The 27,840-nt window shown below is 42.0% G+C and overlaps 1 protein-coding gene across 2 annotated transcripts in view; it reads left to right on the top strand.

The window, feature by feature from the left end:
- Positions 1 to 5,750: 5,750 nt before the first annotated feature.
- The window catches only part of GALC (galactosylceramidase), a 56,779-nt gene continuing 34,689 nt past the window's right edge, over positions 5,751 to 27,840 (top strand). The window contains exons 1-6 of one of the 2 annotated variants that reach the window (XM_040227523.1): positions 5,751 to 5,957; positions 18,061 to 18,129; positions 18,387 to 18,450; positions 19,966 to 20,079; positions 24,604 to 24,743; positions 26,742 to 26,780. In XM_040227523.1, the coding sequence (XP_040083457.1) occupies positions 5,763 to 5,957; positions 18,061 to 18,129; positions 18,387 to 18,450; positions 19,966 to 20,079; positions 24,604 to 24,743; positions 26,742 to 26,780 (621 nt within the window). In that variant the 5' untranslated portion in view covers positions 5,751 to 5,762. Of the gene's footprint in view, positions 5,958 to 17,397; positions 17,897 to 18,060; positions 18,130 to 18,386; positions 18,451 to 19,965; positions 20,080 to 24,603; positions 24,744 to 26,741; positions 26,781 to 27,840 lie in introns of those variants that run through there. The other variant, XM_040227524.1, reaches the window with a different exon arrangement.

Genomic DNA, 27,840 nt, shown 5'->3' on the forward strand with positions numbered 1-27,840 from the left:
AGAGAGAAATCGAGATATGGCACAGAATTGCTGCTGAGGCTGCAGAATCAGCCTTGTGAAGTGGGCTCCTGGCAAAGGACCAGAAGGGCAGCTCACGCCATCCTGCCTGAGCCCTTAGGATGGCGCTCCTCCCTCTACTGCCCTGGGGACTTCAGTCCCTCTGGGGCGCCTCTAGCACCGCCTTCCTCTGGACTCTGCTCTGGGCTGCTTTCTCAGAGGCCTGTACATTGAATCGCGCTCCTAAGAACAAAGTCCCATGTTTGGGGAACTGACTGAGGGGTCCTGGGCACTGGGGCTCCAGAGCTCAGGTTCTGGGGGTGAGAAGAGGGCGGTGTGGTGCCTTAGCTCCCGAAGGAGGTGGGATCTGCCTCCCACCAAGACTCACACGACGGGGGATCAGCCACACACAGGAAGACACGGATTTGGATGACCGTAGACAACAAAATTCAAACCAGTACAGAGACAGGAAGAATCCTTTCCCTCAGGACTGTCTTGGTTCTGTGGAGAGCAGTAAACCCAAGAGTTATGTTCTAGTTAAATCTATATTCCATTGATGTTACTGTTCATATAATATGCCTTTCAATAGCTTGTAGTATATGGCTAATCATTCTTCTAAGTGTTATATAAATATTAATTCAGCTAAATTTCATATTAACAGTTCTACCATCACCTCTATTTATGGATGGTAATACCAGACCACCTAACCTGCCTCTTGAGAAATCTGTATGCAAGTCAGGAAGCAACAGTTAGAACTGGACATGGAACAACAGACTGGTTCCAAATAGGAAAAGGAGTACGTCAAGGCTGTATACTGTCACCCCGCTTATTTAAGTTATATGCAAAGTACATCATGAGAAATGCTGGAATGGAAGAAACACAAGCTGGAATCAAGATTGCCCGGGAGAAATATCAATCAACTCAGATATGCAGATGACACTACCCTTAAGGCAGAAAGTGAAGAGGAACTAAAAAGCCTCTTGATGAAAGTGAAAGAGGAGAGCGAAAAAGTTGGCTTAAAGCTCAACATTCAGAAAACGAAGATCATGGCATCCAGTCCCATCACTTCATGGGAAATAGATGGGGAAACAGTGGAAACAGTGTCAGACTTTAACTTTTTGGGCTCCAAAATCACTGCAGATGGTGACTGCAGCCATGAAATTAAAAGACGCTTACTCCTTGGAAGAAAAGTTATGACCAACCTAGATAGTATATTCAAAAGCAGAGACATTACTTTGCTGACTAAGGTCCATCTAGTCAAGGCTATGGTTTTTTCCTGTGGTCATGTATGGATGTGAGAGTTGGACTGTGAAGAAGGCTGAGTGCCAAAGAATTGATGCTTTTGAACTGTGGTGTTGGAGAAGACTCTTGAGAGTCCCTTGGACTGCAAGGAGATCCAACAGGTCTATTCTGAAGATCAACCCTGGGATTTCTTTGGAAGGAATGATGCTAAAGCTGAAGCTCCAGTACTTTGGCCATCTCATGCGAAGAGTTGACTCATTGGAAAAGACTCTGATGCTGGGAAGGATTGGGGGCAGGAGGAGAAGGGGATGACCCAGGATAAGATGGCTGGATGGCATCACGGACTCGATGGACGTGAGTCTGAGTGAACTCTGGGAGATGGTGATGGACAGGGAGGCCTGGCGTGCTGCGATTCATGGGGTCGCAAAGAGTCGGACACGACTGAGTGACTGAACTGAACTCAACTGAACACTAACTGAACTGAACACTGAAGCCTGAAGAATGTAAAGAAATCTGGCCGAAATCACACAACTAACAGGTGGAAGGAGAGATTTGAAGCTATGGAGCGACTGAACTGAACTGAATCTGGCTCCAGGGCTGATCATACTGGCTTAACTACTCTACCACATTGCTTCTTATTCTAGCAGTTTTTATCTGTAGTTATACTTAAGAAAATGTTTAGTAAACAATACATAATTTATTCCATTATGTGGATTCTGTCCATTGGACTATTTTTACTGTCTTTGTATAAAGCCCTGAGTTAACTGAGAGAAGTCATAGAACAGGGAGTGATGTAATTAACAACTGAAATCAAACAACTTATGTAAAAGTCGTAGAGATCAGATAAATGGCAGATGTTACAGGATAGTTCATGAAAAGAAAATACTTCATACTTTTGACCCTGGTGGACTCTTAAGAAATGCTTCCAACTTATCTAGAAGTAATTTTTTTTCTTATCCTCTTATATGATTATTTAATGACTTTCCTAAAAATCAAACTTTTATTTTGTTGTGTCAAGATATTGAGTCTTATACAGACCCCAAGTTATACAGGAATTTGCCTGTATTTTCTAATAGAACTTTTAGGTTTCCATTTTTTAAAAACACATTTAGAGCTTTATCCATTTGGCAGTTATACTTAGATGTGGTATGAGGCATAGATCAAAAATTTGATCTTTCTCTCAACATCACGTTTTTAAAAGCCCATCTTTCCCAGTGATTTGAAGCACCATCACACCAGTGATTTATGTTTAAGTTCAATTTAAGTTTAATTTCTGTTAAGTTCAACATATATACTGAGTACCCACCATGGGTTGCGCACTGCTGCACTTAAGTACAAAGAAGAAGACTTGGCATGTAGCCCTCAATTTCTGGCAGCCTAATTCAGACTCCTAAAAGTAAAGCCGTTTCTGAAAGTGAGACGGCAGATTTTATCAGCAACGTTTCATCTTTTAGACAAGACTGTGCTCACTTTCCTCAAGAGATCATCTGATTTGATCACATTTTCACTTTAGAAAACTGAGAAATTTGCTGGGGCTGAAGTGCAGCTTGACACTCAGAAACACTGTTCGTGTAAGAGAAAAACTCCTTATTTTTAAAATTCATCTGACTTTTGAGAACTGAGAGACCCTTTTTTCTTACTGTCTGGTATATTTCAGGGATCCCGATAAAAGAGAAGCAAGGGAAGCCGAACACATCATCACTTGTCTGGTAACTGCTGTTTCCCTCTATTTCACATCTTCAACAAGTAGCAGTGGTGTGCCCAGCAGTCCAAGTATCTCTTTCTTAGCTTGCACTTACTGCTTTTTTATTAGAAACTTTCTTGTCTAATGGTTTCCTGAGCATAAATGAGAAATTTGAAACAAGAGATGTTTTCCCTGATAAGGAATTACTTTGGTTATGAACGAATAGGAACTAGTTGTACACGTTTTCTGTTAAACATTCTGTGTCCTCTTTCCCAGCTATTGCACACCGCACAAATGTTTATAGGGTGCCTCCCCAGTACAAGGTACACTGGTGCACTATCGGATGACATATGCTGGGTTCTGATTTCCAAGTTCCCAATTTTGCTTGTATGGTATTTTCCCTCTATTTTCACCTTGGTACTTCCCTTCTGGTTACATTATTGTGCATATGCTTTAGGGCTTTCCCCGTAGCTCAGATGGCAAAGAACCTGCCTGTCAATGCTGCAGATGCATGTAGACTTGGGTTCAATCCCTGGCTCGGGAAGACGCCCTGGAGAGGGAAACTGCAACCTGCTCCAGTATTCTTGCCTGGAAACTCCCATGGACAGAGCTACAGTCCATGGGGTCGCAGTGCATATCACAGATGCAAAATCTCAGGGTTGGTAGGAAGCTTAACATTTACTTATCAACCACGTCTGGCATCCACTGGTGCCCCAACCCATGTTTAAAATTTTATTAGAACAGATGGATCAGCATTCTGGGAAGAGAAGTCCATGGCACTTGAATAGCTACACGCTTGAATACAGCATAATCACACAGAAGGGTGACTGTAAGGAAAGTAGGTCAGATAAGTGCTGTATGGAAAATAGAACACATGAACGAAAACAAGTGACAATATACAGGGAATTATGTAGCTTACCATGCAAGCCAGAACATTTTTGAGGGTGAAAGCAACACTATTAATAATTGGGCTAGGACATTAGACATCAGCTGGGAGTGTTTGGTAACAGTAGATCAACAGTAACTTAGGGAAATGTTAAGAGTAAGCATACTGTCCACTACGAACCTACAGATATCCTTAAGGGCCTGATGAGTGTGTTTACAGTACGGCTCAGATAAACTTTTCCTCTTAATATAATTGTAGTCTTGACACTTACATTTACGTTTGCAGTAGAGGGGCAAAACATTCAGATTCCAAATAGAACCCTCTAGACAAAGTGTCCCTCAGCCTAAATAGCCTTTGGGTCATCTCCCTGCCATTTTGTGGTATCCCAGGTTTTCGAAGGCACTGATAACCAACTCCATGGCTTTGTCTAGGGAGAGATTGGGCTCAGAGAGATTTTCTCTGCAGTCTCTCAGTAGTCTCTCCAATTTGCTTCAATGCCAAGGAAATCAGAAATCTCAGCTCAGTGCCGGATGTGACAGGGATCCCAGCACAATTCACAACTTTCCTACCAATTCAGGGTAGGAACCCATCTGCTGGGAACCATTTCAACTGGCAGCGGCAAGTAGCCTACGCAGCTACACAGTGGGTATCAGGATGAATCGCCTCGTCAGCTAACACTTGCTAAGTGGGTGAAACGTTCAGCTCAGATTTACTGCGTTGTCTGTTTCCTTGTTTGTATGCCATTTAATGAAATGTCCCCTCTGCAGCTGGTCTTCTTGTTTCCTCTTACATAACGGAGAAACTCAGGCTCAGGAAGCTAAGTGATCCACTGGAGGTGACAGCTGAACGGGGACTAAGACAAAGGCTGCAAGCCAGGTCCTCTTTCTAGTTTAGCCACCGACTGGCACATGGTACAAATGCCCTGAGAGGCTTCAGTTCAGTTCAGGCACTCAGGCGTGTCCCACTCTTTGTGACCCCATGGACTGCAGCACGCCAGGCCTCCCTGTCCATCACCAGCTCCTGGAATCCACTCAAAGCCATGTCCATTGAGTAGGTGATACCATCGAACCATCTCATCTTCTGTTGCCCCCTTCTCCTCCTGCGTTCAATCTTTCCCAGCATCAGGGTCTTTTCCAATGAGTCAGTTTTTCCCATCAGGTGGCCAAAGTATTGGAGCTTCAGCTTCAGCATCAGTCCTTCCAATGAATATTCAAGACTAATTTCCTTTAGGATTCACTGGTTGGATCTCCTTGCAGTCCAAGGGACTCTCAAGAGTCTTCTCCAACACCACAGTTCAAAAGCATCCATTCTTTGGGGTTCAGCTTTCTTTATAGTCCAAGTCTCACATCCATACACGACCACTGGAAAAACGGGAGCCTTGACTAGAGGGACCTGTGTTGACAAAGTAACGTCTCTGCTTTTCAAAATGCTGCCTAGGTTGGTCATAATTTTCTTCCAAGGAGTAAATGTCTTTTAATTTCATGGCTGCAGTCACCATCTGCATTGATTTTGGAGCCCCCCCAAAATAAAGTCTGTCACGGTTTCCACTGTTTCCCCTGTTTGCCCATCTATTTGCCATGAAGTGTTGGGACTGAATGCCATGATCTCAGTTTTCTGAATGTTGATGCTTGGGGAGGTCCATGGTAAGTCATTCACTGCACGACTCCCTTGGCCTTGGATAGCCATCTTTTTCTTCGATAAAATGCTCCAGTAGGTGATGCCAGAGGCGGGGCACCGAAGTGACAAACGCGGAAACCTGCAGTCAACCCCTGACGTAGGGCCCGCTAGAAAAGGCTCGCTCCCCACCCCCACAACACGAAGGCGGCTGCGTCAGCGACCCGCAGCCCACACTCAACATGGCGGCGGCGGCACCCGCGGCCTCCTGCCCTTCTCCATCATGGCGGCGACCGGACCCGCCTCCCTGGGCGCCCGAGTCATATGACCTGTCACACAATGGCTGAGCGCCTAATTCAGGCCTCCCGGCAACGCCGGGCGAAAGCCATGACGGCCGCCGCGGGTTTGGCGGGCCAAGCCGCGGTGCCCCTGCTGCTGTGCGCGCTGCTGGCACCCAGCGGCGCGTACGTGCTCGACGACTCCGAGGGGCTGGGCCGGGAGTTCGACGGCATCGGAGCGGTCAGCGGCGGCGGGGTGAGGAACGGAGCGGGCGGGGGGCGTCCGGTCCCGCCCCGTCCCACAAGCCCCCGCGGCGCGGCCCCAGCGTTTCGAGGCGCGCGCCCGTCCGTGGCTGCTTCGACGCCGCGGTCGCGCGACTGGACCCCGCTGTTTGCTGGTTTAAGATGACCCCATAGAGACGGTTAGGTTAAACAGATGAGGGTCCGGAGGTCCACCAACTAAGTGACAGGTCTAGATAGTGACAGGGCCAAGGGCTCAGATCCTTCCTCAACTTGAGCAGGGGGCCCTGAGGGGAAGGGTCTCTTCGCCTTGAAGAGGGCACTCCGGGAGGGTCGCTCCAGAGATGCCCGGGGGCCCGAGGAGCGTCCGTCCGCCGAAGAGGAGGCCCCGGAGGGATGTGTTGAGTGCGCTTGTTACTTTTGGGGCTCGGGGGGCCAGAGAGTCGTGGATCAGGACTGCAGCTTGTGGTTGGGGTCTTCCCCAGGGGGCAGGCGTCCGGTGGGTTTTGTGTAAATGGTCGACAGGTGCCTCAGGTCCTCTTTAGGAAGGCGAGAAGCCAGAAACGGGGGCTTTTTAAAGTCTTTTTTCCTAATATCAGGCCACACAAGTCTCAGCTGACAACTCTCGGATTGTTTAACTGTTGGAGGACTGTTTTGCCCTTGGATGGCAAAGGCCTAAGGGGGTGAGTTGCCCTCTGGAAGAGGCCTCGTTGGTGGCTGTTCATGTGTGTGAAGAGAGGAAACGTTAACGTGCTCCAGAAATCACCTGGTCTGTTTGTTTAAGCGCAGACTCTGGCCTTCTCGCCAGCTCCCATTCTGACTTTAGAGTTCTGGTGTGGGGCCCGAGAACCTGCATTTTAACAAATTTTAACAAAGGCACCAATTGATTCTCGTCGTAGGTATTGAGAGGACTTTTTTATTGGTTCAAGGACCTCTGGAGCAAGCTTGTTTTCTTTTTTTTTTTTTAATGAATTTTTGACTTTAGAAATCGTTTTAGATTTACAGAAAAATTGCCCAGACCATAGAGTTGTCATATACCCTGTAATCAAGTTTTCTTCTATTATTAGCATCCCACGTTAGTGTGGGACATTTGTCCCAACCAATGTTGGTTACCTTAATGAAAGTCCTTACTTCCTTTCCTATTTCCTTAGTTACCCAATGCTCTTTTTCAGTTGCAAGATCCCACACAGGATACTAATGACACTTAATTGGCTTGCCTCCTTAGTCTTCTCTAGGCTGTCAGTTGGGATAAGTTCCTCTTATCTAGGCATTCTAAAATACTTAAGGGAGCCTACCAGTCTCCTCCATCCATGGGATTTTCCAGGCAAGAGTACTGGAGTGGGTTGCCATTTCCTTCTCCAGGGGATATTCTGGACCAAGAGATTGAACCCAGGTCTCCTGCATTGCAGGCAGACGCTTTGCCGGCTGAGCCACCAGGGAAGTTCCTAAGGGAGACATGAGGGCCATACCAGCTTAATGCAAAGTCTGCGTGGGCACAGCTGGTAATTTCCTTAGTTCCCTAGTTATGTTAACAGGTGGCTCCCAAGCCTGGGAGCTTGCTACAGTGGCATGATTGTTCCTGGCGCCTAACAATTTGCTTAGTCCTGTCAGCTTGTTCTTTGTAACCTTTGTCTTGCCTTTGTTTTATCCCCTTGTGTTTATAGCCTTTGAGTTCATGGTGTTTGTGATGGCAGGTCTTTGGATGAGAGGGATTTTCTTTTTTGTTCCCCAGGACAGAGCTAGAGCTGATTTTATTTGAAAATGGCAAGGCTGAACTCTTGAATGGGTTGTTTGTTGAACTGAGTCAGATGGAATGTGTGTCCTTGGGTGCAATTCAGAACTAGTTTGAATGCTTGCTGGGTGGCTGTTTTGGGTGGGTCTCATCCAGGGTCGCAAAGAGTCGGACTCGACTGAGCGACTTCACTCACTCACTCATCCTGTTGATAACCAGTGTTGTTGTTGCGCTGGTCTCTGTGGTTCTTATGATTGCAAGATGCCCTCGGCGATAACCATCGGAAAACTTTGAACAAAACAAAAGTTTATTACTCATAGGTCCTGGGAAAGCACATGGCATCCTGGGTCACACCTGGTGATGGCAGGTAGAGAGGCAGACCGTGTGGGCCTGGGGTTCTGCTTTCATTAGGGTCAAGGGTGGAGGCCTTGGGCTTTGCGGCTTATTTTTTCATTGGTGAACTGAAACCTTAAGTGTGGGAACTTAAAGTTCAGGGAAAGAAAAAGTGGCCCTAATGATGGTCCGCTAGCGAAACTGACCAAGATCTTGCAAAGAACTCCCCGCTCCCCCCAACCTCAGCTGGGCTCTGGGTTCTTTGGCTGCAGTATGTTTATTTGAGACAGCCATCTCGTAAGTGGATACCTCTTTGAAGTGGATGCTTTGCAGTCAAAGCTTGAGTCCTGCATTTGCATTACAAAAAAGGCCAAACCTGACCATTGGGGATTGCACTACGAGCCACTCTCAATGCCCAGGTATCAGAGTAAGAGGTGAGGACCTTTAACTGCCTGAATAGCTGATTTACTGTTGTAATTTAGAAAGGATTATAGTAGCACTCCTGTAATTATACTACAGTCAATAGTTTGCAATCCAATTGGTAGCCATTGTCCTAAGCTTAAAAGGTCACACCTTGAAACCAGGTCTTGGGGCCTGAGGAATCTGTTCAAAGATTAGATAATACTGTGATTAACATTTTGGGCCATCTGTTATGAGTGGGTTTGAGTCTGTCCTGGCTTGGTGGATTGCTCCATATCTCACCCAACCACGGTCAGTTCCATTAAAGAGTTGTGTCTCATTTCAGGAGACAGTGATGCAAGTGTGCTTACAAGGTTAGGTCTATATGGTGCAAATACTTTTTCAGTTTATGTAATAGACATTTCAATGAAAACAAAAGAAAACAATGGCTAATGGAGCAGATTGTAAACCTATTCTGAATCCTGAGGGCAGCCAGTCACGATTTCTAGATGTAGAACATCTTCAGATGGAGTGGGGACAGACGGTGGCAATCATAGATCTTCCTGAGTTGAGTTTGACTATCTCTGGGGATCTTTCTGAGTGCTCCACAGAGCAACAGGCATGAAGGTTGTTCAGATATGAACTGTTGTGATTTCTCTGGAGTTTGTATAAAGTTATCACACTTTAGGTTGCATAACTTCAGGAAAAGGGAAATTTTAGTTCTTAATAATTTAAAGTCAGAAAGGTGGGAAAAAGAAACATTAGTTTGACAAGCTGTATTCAGATATTGGAAGAAATGAGAAGAATTCAGTATTCGGTCCAGTTTACAGGTAGAAAACAAACCTCAAAGACAATTAATAGGACTAGAATCTGATAATGGGCTTCCCCGGTGGCTCAGATGGTAAAGAGTCTGCCTGCAGTATAGGAGACCGTGGTTTGATCCCTGGGTCAGGAAGATCCCCTGGAGAAGGGAATGGCAATCCACTCCAGTATTCTTGCCTGGAAAATCCCATGGACAGAGGAGCCTGGCAGGCTACAGTCTGATTATCTGCAGAGTGTACTCTAGTTCTTCACTGAAATATAATTTTCTCTCTATCATCACCCCTTACTTCCACCTTTTATTAGAGATAACCAAAACAAGGTTAATTTCCTTGCAAAATAAGTATGGTCTTATTAAACTTGCCCTGATTATATAAGTGCAGCCAAAATAATAATTGACTATATAGGTTCTTTTAAGTGTGCTCTGTTGGACATTTGCACAAGGAATCACAGATTGGGCTATTAAAAATCTCTCTCAAGGCTAGGCAGCTAAGCCGTGAATTTATCATCAGACTTTCTCTGCAATCCTCATAGATTTGGGTGAATTCCTTTCTTCTCAAGGTCCACCAATATTCTCAGATTCCTGCATCTGCTAGGAAGTGACCTTTCTTACTTACCTGGTAAGGCTTCTGGGAACCTTGTAAGCAAGTTACCAGGCTGATTTTTCCAGGGAGCTTTATTGGCCCCATGTGCCGTACTTAGTCTCTCAGTCATGTCCAAGTCTTTGTGACCCCTTGGACTGTAACCCACCCAGCTCCTCTGTCCATGGGATTCTCCAGGTAAGAATACTGGAGTGGATTGCCATGCCTGCAACCCACTGCAATGGGTTGCAATGCACCGACCTGCAATGTGGCAGACCTGGGTTCGATCCCTGGGTTGGGAAGATCGCCTGGAGAAGGGAGCAGCTACCCACTCCAGTATTCTTGCCTGAAGACTGCAGCCAAAATGATGGTACAGTGTTCACTGACATTGGCTCTATCAGTGCAGTTCAGTCACTCAGTCCTGTCTGTCTGTGACCCCATGGACTGCAGCCTGCCAGGCTTCCTTGTGAATCACTAACTCCTGGAGCTTGCTCAAACTCATGTCCATTGAGTCAGTATCCCATGCAACCATCTCATCCTCTGTCGTCCCCTTCTCCTCCTGCCCCCAATCCCCCCTAGCATCAGGGTCTTTTCCAATGAGTCAGTTCTTCGCATCAGGTGGCCAAAGTATTGGAGTTTTAACGTCAACATCAGTCCTTCCAATGAATATTCAGGACTGATTCCCTTTAGGATTCCCTGGTTGGATCTCTTTGCAGTCCAAGGGACTCTCAAGAGTCTTCTCCAGCACCACAGTTCAAAAGCATCAATTCTTTGGCACTCAGCTTTCTTTATAGAAGGCTTTGGGCATATTTCTTTATATGCCCAAAGAAGAGCAGTGCCAAACAATGTTCAAAGTACCGCACAATTGCACTCATCTCACATGCTAGCAGAGTAATGCTCAAATTCTCCAAGCCAGGCTTCAACAGTATGTGAACCATGAACTTCCATATGTTCAAGCTGGTTTTAGAAAAGGTAGAGGAACCAGAGATCAAATTGCCAGCATTCGTCAGATCATCAAAAAAGCAAGAGTTCCAGAAAAAATGTCTACTTCTGCTTTGTTGATTATGCCAAAGCCTTTGATTGTGTAGATCACAACGAACTGTGGAAAATTCTTCAAGAGATAGGAATACCAGACCACCTGACCTGTCTCCTGAGAAATATGTATGCAGGTCAAGAAGCAATAGTTAGAACTGGAAGTGGAACAACAGACTGGTTCCAAATTGGGAAAGGAGTATGTCAAAGCTGTATATTGTCACCCTACTTATTTAACTTATATGCAGAGTACATCATGTGGGATGAAGTGCAAGCTGGAATCAAGACTGCTGGGAGAAATATCAATAACCTTAGATACACAGATGACACCACCTTTATGGCAGAAAGTGAAGAGAAACTAAAGGGCCTCTTGGTGAAAGTGAAAGAGGAGAGGGAAGAAGCTGGCTTAGAACTCAACATTCACAAAACTAAGATCATGGCATCCGGTCCTATCACTTCATGGCAAATAGATGGGGAAACACTGGAAACAGTGACAGACTTTATTTTGGGGGGCTCCAAAATCACTGCAGATGGTGACTGCAGTCATGAAATTAAAAGACACTTGCTTTTTGGAAGAAAAGCTATAACCAACCTAGACAGCATATTAAAAAGCAGAGACATTACTTTGCTGACAATGGTCTGTCTAGTCAAAGCTATGTTTTTTCCAGTAGTCATGTATAGATGTGAGAGCTGGACTATAAAGAAAGCTGAGTGCTGAAGAATTGGCTCCATAGGTCAACCTAAATTTTTAAAATCTGTCTGGTTATATCTGAGTCTATGTAGGTCTCTCTCAAATATGACATGTTAGTTAAAACCTTGGTAATATAACCAGTGTTTCTAATTGTGCCCTGTTAGGAGGAGAACAGATTTTAGTAAACTTATGCAAATAACTGTATTGCTGTGAAAATAAGAATACTCAGAGGTTTTGAATATTGGAGGGATCAGATAGGGAGAAATTTGTTTTATCTTTGTTTTATCTTTGCTACAAGTCATAGACAGGTTAGGAAAAAGGTTTTCACAAATTTGCAAGAAGTAAAACATTCAAGAAGCAACAGTGTTTTGGATAAAAAGTCATAAAAATTATAATTATCATCATCAGTTCATTCAGTTCCCTATAATTCTTGTTGATTTTGATCTTTTGTTAGCAGTTTTATGATTCTTGTTTTACCTTCAGTTCAGTCCAGTTGCTCAGTCGTGTTCGACTCTTTGCGACCCCATGAATTGCAGCACGCCAGGCCTCCCTGTCCGTCACCAACTCCTGGAGTTCACTCAGACTCACATCCATCAACTCAGTGATGCCATTCAGCCATCTCATCCTCTGTCGTCCCCTTCTCCTGCCCCTAATCCCTCCCAGCATCAGAGTCTTTTCCAATGAGTCAACTCTTCCCATGAGGTGGCCAGAGTACTGGAGCTTCAGCTTTAGTATCATTCCTTCCAAAGAAATCCCAGGGCTGATCTCCTTCAGAATGGACTGGTTGGATCTCCTTGCAGTCCAAGGGACTCTCAAGTCTTCTCCAACACCGCAGTTCAAAAGCATCAATTCTTTGGCACTCAGCTTTCTTCACAGTCCAACTCACATCCATACATGACCACTGGAAAAACCAGAGCCTTGACTAGACGGACCTTTATTGGCAAAGTAATGTCTCTGCTTTTGAATATGCTATCTAGGTTGGTCATAACTTTTCTTCCAAGGAGTAAGCGTCTTTTAATTTCATGGCTGCAGTCACCATCTGCAGTGATTTTACCTTAGAGTTCTGTAAATTCTTACCCAGTTCATCAACATGATCTGAAAGAACCATGTACTTTAAGCGAAGAGTTCTCTCCAAAATTCTTGAAGATGAAGTACTTTTGGAAGAACATTTTTGCCAAAACATTAGTAAAGCTATAACTATCTGTAAATGACAAAAAGGCTTAAACACGGGCATATGAAAAATCTGATAAAGTTCATTGTAATTCAGTTGATGAGGAAATTTGGTTATTTCTGTAACATATAGCATTTTAAGATAATAACTAGAATTACAAGTGATAGCATTTTACCAGGATATAGCAGATGTCTAGGAATTTCATGTAATTTCTGAAACACGTATGTTAATAACATGTATCAATACAAATACCAACTAAAGAAAGTTTAGTGTTACATCTTACTTGACAATGCTTACTATGCAGTTCAGTTCAGTTCAGTTCAGTCGCTCAGTTGTCGACTCTTTGCGACCCCATGAACTGCAGCATGCCAGGCCTCCCTGTCCATCACCATCTCCCAGAGTTCACTCAGACTCACGTCCATCGAGTCCGTGATGCCATCCAGTCATCTCATCCTGGGTCGTCCCCTTCTCCTCCTGCCCCCAATCTCTCCCAGCATCAGAGTCTTTTCCAATGAGTCAACTCTTCGCATGAGGTGGCCAAAGTACTTTAGCTTCAGCTTTTGCATCATAACATGCCAAATAAGCCTAATTAGTTTCCTGTCTTTTTATAAGGAGAAAGAACACATCTTTGAGATGTCCAGGGCCCATTTGGAGAAATCTCAAGAAGTTAATATGAGGTCAAAAAGACTTCATTTAGAATTTATTTGGGGAAGTTTGTCAAAAATACAAAAGGTGTTAAAACACTTGATTAATTAGGGTTATTGGTCACTGTGAAACAATATTTAATTATCCATTTAACCAAAATGACAAGAACTTCACAGGCAAATGTATAAACTTACATAGTTTAAACCCAGTTTAACCACCCCCACCCACAACCTTAGCTCTTCTAATAGAGAAGACTCAGGGTTTCTTTTTTTTAAGTAAAGATTTGATAAAGATAATGTGAAGCATAGAATATTATTTTGATAATATCTGAATCTTTATTTTCTACGTAGGTTCCTTGAAAGGCAAGGAACCTTTCCTAAGCTTATCAAGAACAGACCAATAGTCTAATAAAAATTTGTCTTTTTAGCAGATTAAGAATAATTCTTAGTTTTTCAAAAGTATACTATTTATTAAAGCTTATTTTAAAAAATCCTCATAATTTAATTTTTGGCCAGCTTGACTACACAAGGTAAAATTCCCTCTCCCAGCTTCTATATCCATTTATTTTCTCTACTCTAGGACAAAATTACTTTCATTTCTCTTAACAGAAATATATCTCATACCTTTTCTTAGTCAAAATACATCCTACTTTTCTTGAATTGTTTCTCATATTATTTCTAGTATTTTAATTACATGTATTAATTAGATTGCTTAACTGTTAGAAACCTTAATTTCTAGTGACAGGATGTTTTTACTAATAGATCTAAATATGTTTTGTTTCTCTGTAATAAGAAACCAAAAGTAGATAAACCTGTGTTCAGTATTAATGTTTCAGTGTTTTATATTATTTGGAAATTATGTGTGTAATGAATTTCCATCATTTAACTTAGCAAAACTCTAAGGTTTCAAGTTACCAATGAGATTTGGGTGACTACTTTTAAGTAGACATACCATAAAACATAATTATTTTTGAAAAGTGGATTCCTGGGCAGTCGGAACTTTAGTTAGGCCCTTGCACTCCAGAAAGGAAAAGACAGTGGATGACTAAGTTTTTAGTCTGATAGCAGATCTGACCTTCTGCTCTGGGCAAAAAATCTTTTCCCTAAACCAGCTGATTTTTATGCTTTTATTTTCAGATGTTGTAGCCTTACTCATAGGTGCTGGTAAAGATAAACAGTAGACGAATGTGCTCATGTATTTATCCTGTACTACTATGATTCTCCTTTTTATTTTGGTGGTTTAAACCTAGGATAGCCAGTATTTCTTAAAATGAGGATTCATCATGTCCTAACACCTTTCCTTTGATGTTAAATCCATTGTTTAACTTGCTCAAAGTGGAACTCTTTTGTTATTGTATGTTTATTAACTCTGTTTAAAATGAGGTTTGTTTCATAACTCAGAACAGGAAACTCTTTTCTGATAGTGTCCTGTGTATCATGTATTACTCATCTCAGAAGTTCAGGAAATACTGATTGAATGAAAATGATCGCAATACTATATTTGCACATCACTCCTTTCTGGAGTCCCTGGATGTAGCACAGTTTGTAGCATTAAGTGTTTGGAATATTCTCATTTAATCTGCATAGTTGGTTAGGGAAAGCAGTACGGTGCACATGGACTTAAGACCAGATTGCCAGGGATCTGTTCTGGGCCTCCTTGTCACTCACTGTACAGCCTTGGGCAGGTTATTTAACCTCTCTATATCTCAGATTTTTTTTCTGGGCACACAGTGATACCTGCCTGGTTGGAACATTGTGAGGATAGATGTCAAAGATCAAAGGATGGCATCTGCAACGTGATTAATTTTGGTTAGTATCATTCTGTTTCATACATTAGGGGGGAGGAAGTTATCCAAGGATTTTAAGTGAAAAATACATTCAGTGCCTGCCATTTATTGAGAACATAACTGTTTTCCAATTTTTGTGCTAAGGCTTCATCCTTGGCTGTTATAACAGGCCTTATTTAGGAAGCATGATTAGTATCAATAATTTGGTGATTTGTTATTGCTTCATGGTACATTTCAACACTTGGCTATACTGCTAACTATTGCTGTTGATAAAACTAATGCTTCTGCACTGGGTGTGACTATCAGCTGGCAATATTCTAATGATGTATGATTGCTCAAAGTTGGCCCTTTCTTTGTTAAGGATAGAACAGCACAGAGAGCAAAACAACCTCCAGACATCAAAACACACTGTTCTAGCGGCAGTACATGTTGTTAGCATGATACAGAGCAGGCAGCATTGTTTCCCTTGGGTCAGGAGTAGGTTAGCATGCGTATACAGCACTCATTCACTGTAAAATTTGAGCCTCTACTAGTCTGTAAGCTCGTTGAGGAAGTGACTGTGTTTTTAAAAGCAATATGTATATACAATGCCTGTTATCTCTTGAGAGCATACTATGTGCCAACTACTGTGCTAAGTCCTTCCTATATCTGAATTTAGTCTTGGGACAGCTGAATGAGTAAGACAACCCTTTGCAAATGATAATTTGCCCTTGGTCACACTGCTTGTAAATGATGTAATCAGGATTCCAGCTCCATGGAGTCAGATTATTATTATGTTGCCTGTACTGGTGAAGCTAATGATAACATAAGAGATATTAAATAAATGTTTATTGAATAAGAATAAATGGGGATATGAACTTGAATGGGACCCAGTCGTCCCCAAGGATCTTAGAGGTGAAACAGTGAAGAGGGTGTGGGGATAGAGGGATTAATGGTGGCTCTGTGGACCTGTTGCTCAGGCCACAGTCCACAGGAGAGGCACCTTCGTCACAACGCTGAGGAAGAGCAGAGGGAAGTCTTCCTTGAAGAGGTGGAGTTTGACCGGAAAGCTTGGACTGGATTTGGCCAGATGAGGGTGTAGAGTGCATTTGACAGATGAATGGATAAAGAAACTGTGGTACATAAATATAATGGAACATTGCTCAGCCTTAAAAAGGAACACATTTGAGTCAGTTCTAATGAGGTGGATGAACCTAGAGCCTATGATATAGAGTGAAGTAAATAAAAGAGACAAATATTGTATATTAACATATATTTATGGACTCTAGAAAGATGGTACTGATGAATCTATTTGCAAGGCAGTAATGGAGACAGAAGTAAGATATATTAGTTTGTTATCCCTACATAGGGAGAAGGCAGTGCAGTGCTCTGGCCTGGAAAATCCCAGGGATGGGCTGTAGTTCATGGGGTTGTGAAGAGTCGGACACAACTGAGCGACTTCGCTTTCACTTTTCACCTTCATGCACTGGAGAGGGAAATGGCAACCCACTCCAGTGTTCTTGCCTGGAGAATCCCAGGGATGGCGGAGCCTGGTGGGCTGCCGTGTATGGGGTCGCACAGAGTCAGACACAACTGAAGCGACTTAGCAGCAGCATACCTACATAGATGATGTGAGTTAGAATCCAAATAATTAAGGAATTTGGGTATAAAACTGAACAATCTGAACTTTATTCTGAAAGCTCTTGGTGGGAGGGAAATTCTTTCGTCTCTTTATTCTTCCACCTTTCTTTATCCATGCATTTTGATGCCAGTCTTTTTAAAAATTTTATTTATTTTTAATTGGAGGAGAATTGCTTTACAATGTGTTGGTTTCTGCCATACAACATGAATCAGCCACGGGTATACATACATCCCTTCCCTTTTGAGCCTCCCTCTCACTTCCCACCCACCCCACCCTCTCGGTTGTCACAGAGCGCTGGTCTGCGCTCTCTGAGTCGCAGCAGATCCCTGCTGGCTGTTTCACGTGTGATAACGCATGTGTCTCCATGCTGTTCCCTCAGTGTGTCCACAGGTCTCTATGTCTACATCTCCACTGCCGCCCTGCAGATAGGTTCATCAGTACCATCTTTCTAGATTCTACATATATGCATTGATATATTTGTTTTTCTCTTTTTGACTTACTTTGTATAATATGCTCCAGGTTCATCTATCACATTAGAACAGACTCAAATGCATTCCTTTTTATGACTGAGTAATATTCCACTGTGTATATGTACCACAGCTTCTTTACCTGTTCATCTGTTGGACATCTAGGTTGATGGAAGATGGACACCTTCCATGTCCTAGCTGTTGTAAACAGTGCTTGATGGCAGTCTTGTGTGAGCTTTCCTGTATAGCCTGGCCTGGGGACCATTGTGTCATCATTCTTAACAGCAAGAGATAGTACCTATAAATCTCTAATAAGACTGAAGAGAGTAGAGGTTTCTTTAAGAATTGCTGCTTGTAATATTTTCCTACAAGATGGTGAGGGGAAAAATTGCCTGCGATTCATCTTTCCCATTCTTGGCCCCCAGACATTGTAGATGACAAACAGTCTTGAGATAGAGAAACTGTTTTATTTCTTCTAATAACCACTCTCTGAGTCTAGGTCCTCAAGATAGATCTGTAATAATGAGATTCATTAATAGACTTAGCAACCTTAACCTCCCAGCCAACCGTCACCAACCCTCATCTCAGTAGAAGGGAAACGTGGTTGTTGTTGGGAACCTGTGTTTTAGCTGTTGGACAGACATCAGCCCTATTTACCCAGCGATGAGCAAAACAAAGGTAGGCGAACAAAGAGCCTGGGAAACGACTTCCCACAGCTTGGTGCTGCCCAAGAACTGGCTAACTGTGGACATGCTAGATGGCATGTCCACATAAACACTGTGAAAAAGTGCTCATGATTAGATTTGTTTTATTCATGCTTTTGAAAACTTTTTTTTTTTTAGGCAACCTCCCGACTTCTAGTAAATTACCCAGAGCCCTACCGTTCTGAAATACTGGATTATCTCTTTAAGGTAGTGAACAAATAATGATTTAATGGTATCTGTGATATTTTAGAAACTGTGGTGAATTTCAGCAATAGTCTTTAGCATCTTCACAATTCTAGTTTTTAAAAATCTGGTAAATTACTTTTGGAATAAGTTACTATCTATTTGAAGTTTTGCTTTGGTTTTCTCATCTGTAAAATCAAAGACAGTGATTAGTAATTGTCTTGAAGTGTTTTCCTTCATACAATGAATCATACCGTTAATATTGTTACTTCTTTCCCCAGCCAAACTTCGGTGCCTCATTGCATATTCTAAAAGTTGAAATAGGTGGTGATGGGCAGACAACAGGTAGGAGGATTTGGGGACTGGGATATTTGCCTCCAATATTTGAACCTGCACCTAAACTCATAGACTGTGGTTTCAGAATGTAAATAATGCCAACATTTTTGATGTGGGTTACTGTTTAGATTCTTTATTGTTCTTTTTTCATTATAGTTATTTAAAAAATATTATATCAAAACATGTATCTTTTCATACAAGGCAGCTTGTGGACTTTAGATTTCTTATTTAGTTGAAGAATCAGTAGTAAATAAATCCACAGTTTTTTAAAAACTAATAGTCACTAGACAGAGAATAGGGAGAGAGTGAAATTTTACTGAGAAGTTTTAAGATAGTGAGTTTTTAGCATATTAAACATGTAAAAAAAGAGATGTTATTAGCTTTAGATAAAATATGTGGCAAAATATAAATAGTTGGTATTTCAAAGATACAGTGTTTTTGTCCTTTAAAAATAAAATAATTTTAACCAGTAAATTTGCAGTCTTTATTGTCATCATTTTGATTGGCTTTGTGTAATACATGTAGTCAATTAAAAATTTTTTAGGTCTCTGATTTTCAGGAAGAAGAAAATTCTCTCAATGATTATATATAGCTTATTTTTTTATGGGTTAGACTCCATTATAGTGAACCTTAGAGTATTGTCTATATGCCTGTGTTCCTGTTAGTGACTTGTAAGTAATTTTTGTTAAATAGATATATCTGCGTGGTGGTATTGGTATTTAATTTATGCTGAAAGAAAAAATGCAAATTAAACAAAAAAACCCATAACAAAACCATCCCCTGGCTGTTATAGGAAGACATGCATTTTATTGTGAAACCCTTTTTTGCAGAATAGATAATGACTGGCCATCTTCATTTGGTGAAGCTGGATTAGAGATAGAGATACAGAAGCAGGTAGCTCTTGTGAATTCTGCTGTTTACGTTTAAGAAGAAAAGGGCTAGGGTGCCTCTCCCAGGCCAGATGCATGGGAAGCCTGGTAACATGTGAGGCTGGGTGTTATTTACCCACCTGGACACCCTGTAGAGATTACTATAGACTTTTCTCACGCTGGGAAAGTGTGCTCATTCCTATTTTCTCAGTGTTCTGTTGCCTTGATTTAAGGAGGCATGTTATAGGCTCAAGGCACGGGGTGTGGAAACTGGGGCTTAGCAGCTCAGGATTGAGAAGCTAGAAGTTGGGGTGGGCTGAACTTAGAGCTGGGCGTGGGGATTTGAAAACCCGAGAGACCAACTCCCAGCAGGATATTAGTCCTAGAAATTTTCAGCTGTGCGAGCTGATAACACTCACGGCTTGTGATAGAAAGTTGTGGCTTATTATTTAAGACCTTTGTGATGCTCAGCGTAATGGAAAAGTGCAATAACATGCTCTGATCGTCTACCTTTAAGTTATATAAGATTATTCTTATGTGCCCCAGGTCAGGATTGGATCTGGAAGCTACTTCGCTGCGGTCTGTTTGTGTGTGTAGAGTGTGGCCTATGAATCTCCATTAAGGGTCTCCTTTCTGTTTGCTCTCTCCCCTTCAGACGGCACAGAGCCCTCCCACATGCACTACGCATTAGACGAGAATTACTTCCGAGGATATGAGTGGTGGCTGATGAAGGAAGCTAAGAAGCGGAACCCTAATATTACACTCATAGGTAAGAAGCAAGGTTTGCTGTACTTTTATAGTCTGCTTCCTTTTAATTTTAAAGTTCTGAATTGGGTGTGTGGAGTACCTGTTACTGCTGAAGTGCTAATCATGTGGTTAACACCACCAGTACGCTACCACAGCCAAGCATGTGCCAGCCACGCGTCTTCCTTTGCTCATGTATATTGTGTCTGATACTTATCCTGCCTCTGGAGGGAGGTGTTATGTTCTCATTTTACAGAAGCAGTGGAGGCGGAGAGAGTTATACCACTGACTTAAGGTTGGACAATTAGTAACCGTCAAAATCATGTTTAGAACCTAAGTCTATTCTGTGTTTTTCTTTTTTTGTGTGTGGTATTATACTAATTCCCTCAACAGAACGTCTCATTAAAATTTGTAAAAGGACAGTGTTTATAAGATTGTATATTGTATATGCAGCTGTGTCAACTTTAAAAAATGTACAATGTGAGAGTTAAGAGCTAAGTTTTCTCTGGGGCAAAATGGGGGTTGCAGCCCGGGAGACAGCACTTGAGAAAGAGGAAAGGGTGCCTCTAGAGAGGCAGGGGAGGTGAGTGGGTATGGGGTTTTGGTGAGGGGGAGCACATGCAGTCAGGTTTACATTTTTGTGGAAGGTTTCTGCTGGTCACGAGGGGTAGGCATCCCCATGAAGGAGTTTAGCGCTTTTCTAGAGACGAGGAGATTCAAAAATTGGGCTCACAAAATGGACTTCTGAAAGTATGTATCACAGAGTGCTTCATTTCTGCTCTCCACCCTGAACTCCTTTCAGAGGGTATTGAAAATCGGCAGTACAGCACCCATGATTAATCCTTGTAGAGGTAGCTGGAGGTGCTAGTTTATAGTCAACTGCAGTATATCCCGATTAACCTGCAAAATTGTGCGTTACATACACCAGTGGATCCCATTTCTAGAAGAGGTGCATACAGAAGTGAATTTTGGTGTTGTTTGTTTTGAAGCTCAAGGCTGTGGTGGTCACTGTCCGAGGCGGGGATGCCTGAACAGTCCTTTCCTTGTGGAGCTTAACTTCTGGCAGCAGGATAACTCCTCACACGGGGCTGCATTCCTTGTACTGTTCTCCTGTAGCAGTGTGCAGTCCTACAAAAGATTTCAAACACACACAGAAGCATACTTTTATCATTGGAAATGACCTTGGTTATTTCAAATAGGCTTACACATTCAGGCCAAATTGTGTGATTTATTGAGGTCCTTTTTATAGGGCTTCAGTTGAGTTCAATTGCTCAGTCGTGTCCGACTCTTTGTGATTCCATGGACTGCAGCATGCCAGGCTTCCCTGCTCATCACCAACTCCTGGAGTTTACTCAGACTTATGTCCATTGAGTCGGTCATGCCATCCAACCATCTCATCCTTTGTCGTCCCCTTCTCCTCGTACCTTCAATCTTTCCCAGTATCACGGTCTTTTCCAATGAGTCAGTTATTCACATCAGGTGGCCAAAGTATTGGAGTTTCAGCTTCAGTATCAGTCCTTCCAATGAATATTCCTGACTGATTTCCTTTAGGATGGACTGGTTAGATCTCCTTGCAGTCCAAGGGACTCTCAAGAGTCTTCTCTAACACCACAGTTCAAAAGCATCAGTGCTTCGGCGCTCAGCTTTCTTTATAGTTCAACTCACACATCCATACGTGACTACTGGAAAAACCATAGCCTTCACTAGACGACCTTTGTTGGCAAAGTAATATCTCTGCTTTTTAATATGCTGTCTATATTGGTCATAGCTTTTCTTCCAAGGAGCAAGTGTCTTTTAATTTCATGGCTGCAGTCACTATCTGCAGGGATTTTGGAGACCCCAAAAATAAAGTCAGTCACTGTTTCCACTGTTTCCCTATCTTTTTGCCATGAAGTGATGGGACCGGATGCTATGATCTTAGTTTTGTGAATGTTGAGCTTTAAGCCAACTTTTTCACTCTCCTCTTTCACTTTTATCAAGAGTCTCTTTAGTTCCTGTTTGCTTTCTGCCATAAGGGTGGTGTCATCTGCATGTCTGAGGTTATTGATATTTCTCCCAGCAATCTTGATTCCAGCTTGTGCTTCATCCAGCCTAGCATTTCTCATGATGTACTCTGCTTATAAGTTAAATAAGCAGGGTGACAATATACAGCTTTGACATACTCCTTCCCCAGTTTGGAACTAGTCTGTTCTATGTCTGGTTCTTACTGTTGCTTCTTGACGTGCATACAGGAGGCAGATAAAGTGGTCTGGTGTTCTCTCTCTTTTAAGAATTTTCCACAGTTTGTTGTGATCCACACAGTCAAAGGCTTTGGCATAGTCAATAAAACAGAAACAGATGTTGTCTGGAACTCTCTTGCTTTTTTGATGATCCAGTGAATATTGGCAATTTGATCTCTGGTTCCTCTGCCTTTTCTAAATCCAGCTTGAACATCTGGAAGTTCACAGTTCATGTACTGTTCAATCCTGGCTTGGAGAATTTTGAACATTACTTTGCTAGCGTGTGAGATGAATGTGAAGGTGCTGTAGTTTGAACATTCTTTGACATTGCCTTTCTTTTGGATTGGAATGAAAACTGACCTTTCCCAGTCCTGTGACCACTGCTGAGTTTTCCAAATTCGCTGGCATATTGAGTGCAGCACTCTCATAGCATCATCTTTTAGGATTTGAAATAGCTCAACTGGAATTCCATCACCTCCACTAGCTTTGTTCATAGTGATGCTTCCTAAGGCCCACTTGACTTTGCATTCCAGGATGTCTGGCTCTAGGTGAGTGATCACACCATCATGGTTATCTGGGTCATGAAGATCTTTTTTGTATAGTTCTTCTGTGTATTCTTGCCACCTCTTCTTAATATCTTCTGCTTCTGTTAGGCCCATACCATTTCTGTCCTTTACTGTGCCCATCTTTGCATGAAATGTTCCCTTGGTATCTCTAATTTTCTTGAAGAGATCTCTAGTCTTTCCCATTCTAATGTTTTCCTCTATTTCTTTGCACTGATGGCTGAGAAAGGCTTTCTTATGTCTCCTTGCTATTCTTTGGAACTCTGCATTCAAATGGGTATATCTTTCCTTTTCTCCTTTGCCTTTAGCTTCTTTCCTTTTCTCCTTTGCCTTTAGCTTCTTTTCTTTTCTCAGCTAATTTGTAAGGCCTCCTTAAACAATCTTTTTGCGTTTCTTTTTCTTGCTGATGGTCTTAGTTTATAGGGGTTAACTTCACGTTATTTTTAAAATCATTTTCAACCATCAAAGGACAAGCATAAGTTTTTCTAAGTAAAAAAAGTGAGGAGTCAGTGTGTTCTGTGTAAATGGACTTTAGTAAGAGTTTTTAGAAATTGAGCTGTAAAAAGCCTCATTGACTCCAGCACATACTTAACCCCTGGGCTGCTTTCAAGGTCAGTTCTGATTTAAATGCAGAAAATCTGGCAGGCTGAACCCTGTCCTAACAAAGACTTACTCATGGCGGGCCTTCAGAATGTATTTGGCATTTCACTGTTTTAAAACATTTCATTATTTTAATGTCACATTTCTTGTGTAGATACAACTTAGGCATTCTTCTGGAGTTTAGAAAAATAAGCATTTTGTCATTTTGATTTTTTTTTTCCAGTGGTAAACTAGATTGGTAACATATATTAACAGTTAAGGAACTTAATGACCTTATTTTAATATATTAGTAAGAGAATTAGGATTTAGAATCATAATTAGTGCTTCTTTTCTTTCTCTTTTTTTAAAACTTAATAATAACTGGGGTATTAGAAGAATGTGGATTATTTGTTCAATATCATATAACAAGGGGGTATTTCCCTACTGAGTCACTGGCAGTTATATTGCCATAAAGAAAAACTAGTTTTGCAAAATTTGATTACCTTACTAATTAGTATTTAAATAGCTTCAAGTTGTAAGAAGATGTACTAATGAGTGAGGAATTTGTATTGTACCTGCTTCACAGAAGTAGTTAAGCATATTGTTAGTTGCTCAGTCATGTCCAACTCTTTGTGACCCCATGGACTGTGTAGCCCACCAGGCTCCTCTGTCCATAGAATTCTCCAGGCAAGAATACTGGAGTGGGTAGCTGTTTCCTCCAGGCGATCTTTCTGACCCAGGGATCAAACCAGGGTCTCTTGCATTGCAGGCAGATTCTTTACTGTCTGAGCCGCCAGGTTAAGCATAAGCCTTTCAAAACTCTCTGATTTGCCTTCAGAGAACAAAAATTGTACATCGAATATCTTTTTAGCAGGGGTGGGGATATTAAATTATATGTTACATTTGTTTCTGTTGGTAAATATTGAGAAAGGGGTTTTTGTTTGTTTTTATTTCTTTTTATTGGAAGAGCACTTAGAATCACGGAACCTGGCTCTGAGGATCAGTAGGGAGTTTCTGTGCTTGGAAGCTGAAAGGGAGTTTGAGCATTCGTGCGTGGCACGCGTCTCCCTGTTGTCAGCCCTTTGCTGGCTGTGTGCTTAGGCTGTGTTGGTGCCTTTTTGCTTTGCTTTGGTTTTAGTGGTGCCCGTACTTTACACCTGCTCCAGCTCTGCCTGTTCATCTCCACAGGGCTGCCGTGGTCATTCCCTGGATGGCTGGGGAAGGGCTTCAACTGGCCTTACGTCAATCTTCAGCTGACTGCCTACTACATCGTGACCTGGATTGTGGGGTGCAAGCATTATCACGACCTGGACATTGATTACATCGGAGTCAGTAATATATTTTTCAGAACATGATTAAGCTTTGAACATTTATTTATAATTTTTAAAGTAATTTCTGGCACTTTGTTGACATCTTTGTGTTCTGCAACTAATTTGTTCTGTTGGTGTCTGTTGACAAATTACCTCTATGTCACCATTGGTTCTTCCTCTCCATCATCCGAATCTTCCCACTTGTGAAGCCTGTATGTAGTTTATGCCTCCCTGTGCTGTTTTTGTTTTGTTTTTGGTATCACCCCAGCTCAAATTCTCCTTCTTCTAAGCTTTCCCTAGTTTTTCTGTTAAAATTCTTACAACAGTAATGGGTTTACTTTTATAGTTTAGTGGTTAATCTCATTTTGCTCCCTCTATCTTCTGTGGTCCTAAAGTAGAGGGTAGCAGACTTCTAAAAGTGCTAGAGAGTAGATATTTTAGGAAGGATATTATGTAGGTAATTATATAACCCTTTAAAATGTAACTGCTTAAAATGGTAAAATCCATTTTTAGCTTTTAGGCTGTAAAAAATACGAAGGGTGGGTCTGATTAGGCAGGCTGTTAGAAATATCCCTACCCTTGTCCTGAGCTGTTACTTAACCCCTTTTAATGATTTAAAAATGCGAGGCCTAACATGTTGCGTTTCTAGCTGGTCTGTTGGCTGGCTGGAGGCATGCCCCACCCCGCACTGTGCCCCCACAGAGCCTCATACACACAGAGTGTGTCTCTATACACTGCGGCTAATAAATGTGCTCATGCAGTTAGCCAGCAATTACAGTGCTGCTACTGTGTTGCAGGCATTGTGACTAATATATCTTGGGGAGAGCACGATTAATAAGCCCTTGAGGAGTTGAGTGAGAGGGGCAGACCCTGCAGCAGGTACACTACAGGATCCTAGGACCCGACATAGGGCATGAGGGCAAACCAGGGGCTGTAGGAAGCCAGAAGCAAGGACATACTGTTTTTGTTATGCTTCTCTAGATTATAACTGAAAGTTAGTTTGTTGTGTTTGAGAACTTTCTTAAATACCAAATATGTTTAACCCATAGTGAAACTAAATGTAGGCATGAGTCTTGCAACATTCTGTTATGGTAAAGTCACAGAAAATGTTTCTATTAGAAAATGGGTTATTCACATCTCTTTTGGACTCTTTCTAACCACACGTCATGGTAAGGAAGTTTCTTTGATAAGATCACTTTCCAGTTGGTAAAGAATCTGCCTGCAGTGCAGGAGACCTGGGTCAGGAAGATCCTCTGGAGAAGGGCGTGGCAACCCACTCCAGTATTCTTGCCTGGAGAATCCCATGGACAGAGGAGCCTGGTGGGCTACAGTCCATGGGGCTGCAAGAGTCGGAGACAGCTTAGCGACTGAACCACCACCACCAGAATCACTTGAGTGAAAAGAGTCTTTGGAAGCCATGCCCATCTCTCAGGTGCAGAATGAAAGTCTTAGCGAAGTTCTGTTTCAACCCCGAAACCTCATGCTGTGTGATTCGAAGCCTAAGAGATTTGTGCGTGTTCCTTTTATCTGTCTTCATTAAGAGTTTGCTTTCGTGATGTCACACATCACTGTGATTCTCTGTGTGCGCTAAAGACATGACTCCTGTGCAGCGTCCTTATTAACACTTGGCTTTCGGGTGTGCTTGTAGGGACTGGTAAGAACTACTGCCACAGTCCTATGTGTGGTAAATGTCCAGTGCCTGCTGTAGTGCCTGGCATACACTGTCTTGCTAATCTTTATTGAATGATTTAATATTCCACTTTGAGAAATCTCTGGAGTAAGTGACTTTTTGAAAAATACCCTCCAAATATGTTAAGGTTTTTTAAAATACTATTTTAATTAAAAATTATGTTTTCTTATAAATATCTATACATTTAACAGTAGGACATTCTATTAAGTAAGAAAAATGGCTTTCCAGATAATATGAAAGATGGTGAGAAAAGAGGCATCTTAGTGGTAGTGTTTACTTTCTGACAAAATCTTATAATTCTGATATTTTGACTTTCTGTTTTGCAGATTTGGAATGAGAGGGCATTTGACGTTAATTATATCAAGGTCTGTACAACTTTAAAATCTTTTTATCTTTAAATTATTAGTGAAAAATTCCTTTATAGTTCCATGGAAATCAGTAGTAGGGACACTGCACTTTTTACAGCACAGTGATGTGTTTTGCCAGTTGTAACGTAAAATTACATAACTCCTTCTAATTCCCAAATTGCGTTTGTCTATAGAGTTGTGGTGGATTTTCCTATTTAAAAATCCATTATTTGTATAATTATGATAATTGTTATGGAACAACTATATCATTTAGATTTTTAGAACGCCAAGAAATGCAGATTTTTCTTTCATTGTCCTGTATCAAATTTGTAGTATATTATCTCATTCTTTCTTGCTTCTTTCTCCTGTTTCTTTCTTTCTTTCTCCCGTTACATTGGAGTGTGTTGTATGTTTCTATTTGTGATTAGCAAATAGATAGCAACTAATATTTGCCAAGTGTGTTTCTTTTAGAGGTACTTTGCCTAAATATTTATCTCTCTCTAATTCTTACTGCCCCCTTTATGGGGTAGCTACTGTTATTGCTATTTTTTAGGAAAGGAAAATCTGAGAGTAATAGCCCTTTCCATCACTGGAAAACAAATGGCAGTTTAACTTTTCAAGTGGAGATATTCTCTGGTTTACTTTACAGTTCTGTCTTGTTTTATTATGTCTTTTCTTGCCGGGGTCCTGCCCCAGTGGATCCAGGGTGATTCGAAGGGGAGACGGATAGGCAAGGAAAAACTTATTTATTTATTTAATTAGAAATATAAGATTAGATTAGGAAGAAATAGTGTAGTAGGAAAATTTAGTGGAGAAAAGAGGCTGATTAACTTGGTTTACGTGGAAAACCAATAAAGTTGCAGACAAGGAACTTGCACCGTCTACGTCGGGCCACAGGTGCCCTCTTGAATAGTGGAGAGTGCCCCACTTTGGGCTCCCTCTCGCATGGGTCTCAGAAGCCCGGGCAAGTAAGTAGACTCGATGAGCCTCCGCGTTCCAAGGGATCAGCCTGAAAAGGAGAGGGAAGAAGAGGGAGCAAGAGAAAGAATCGACACGGGGGAGGCCAGGCTTGTGCAAA

The sequence above is a fragment of the Oryx dammah genome, unplaced genomic scaffold, assembly GCF_014754425.2.
Source record: "Oryx dammah isolate SB20612 unplaced genomic scaffold, SCBI_Odam_1.1 HiC_scaffold_26, whole genome shotgun sequence".
Lineage (NCBI taxonomy): Eukaryota > Metazoa > Chordata > Mammalia > Artiodactyla > Bovidae > Oryx > Oryx dammah.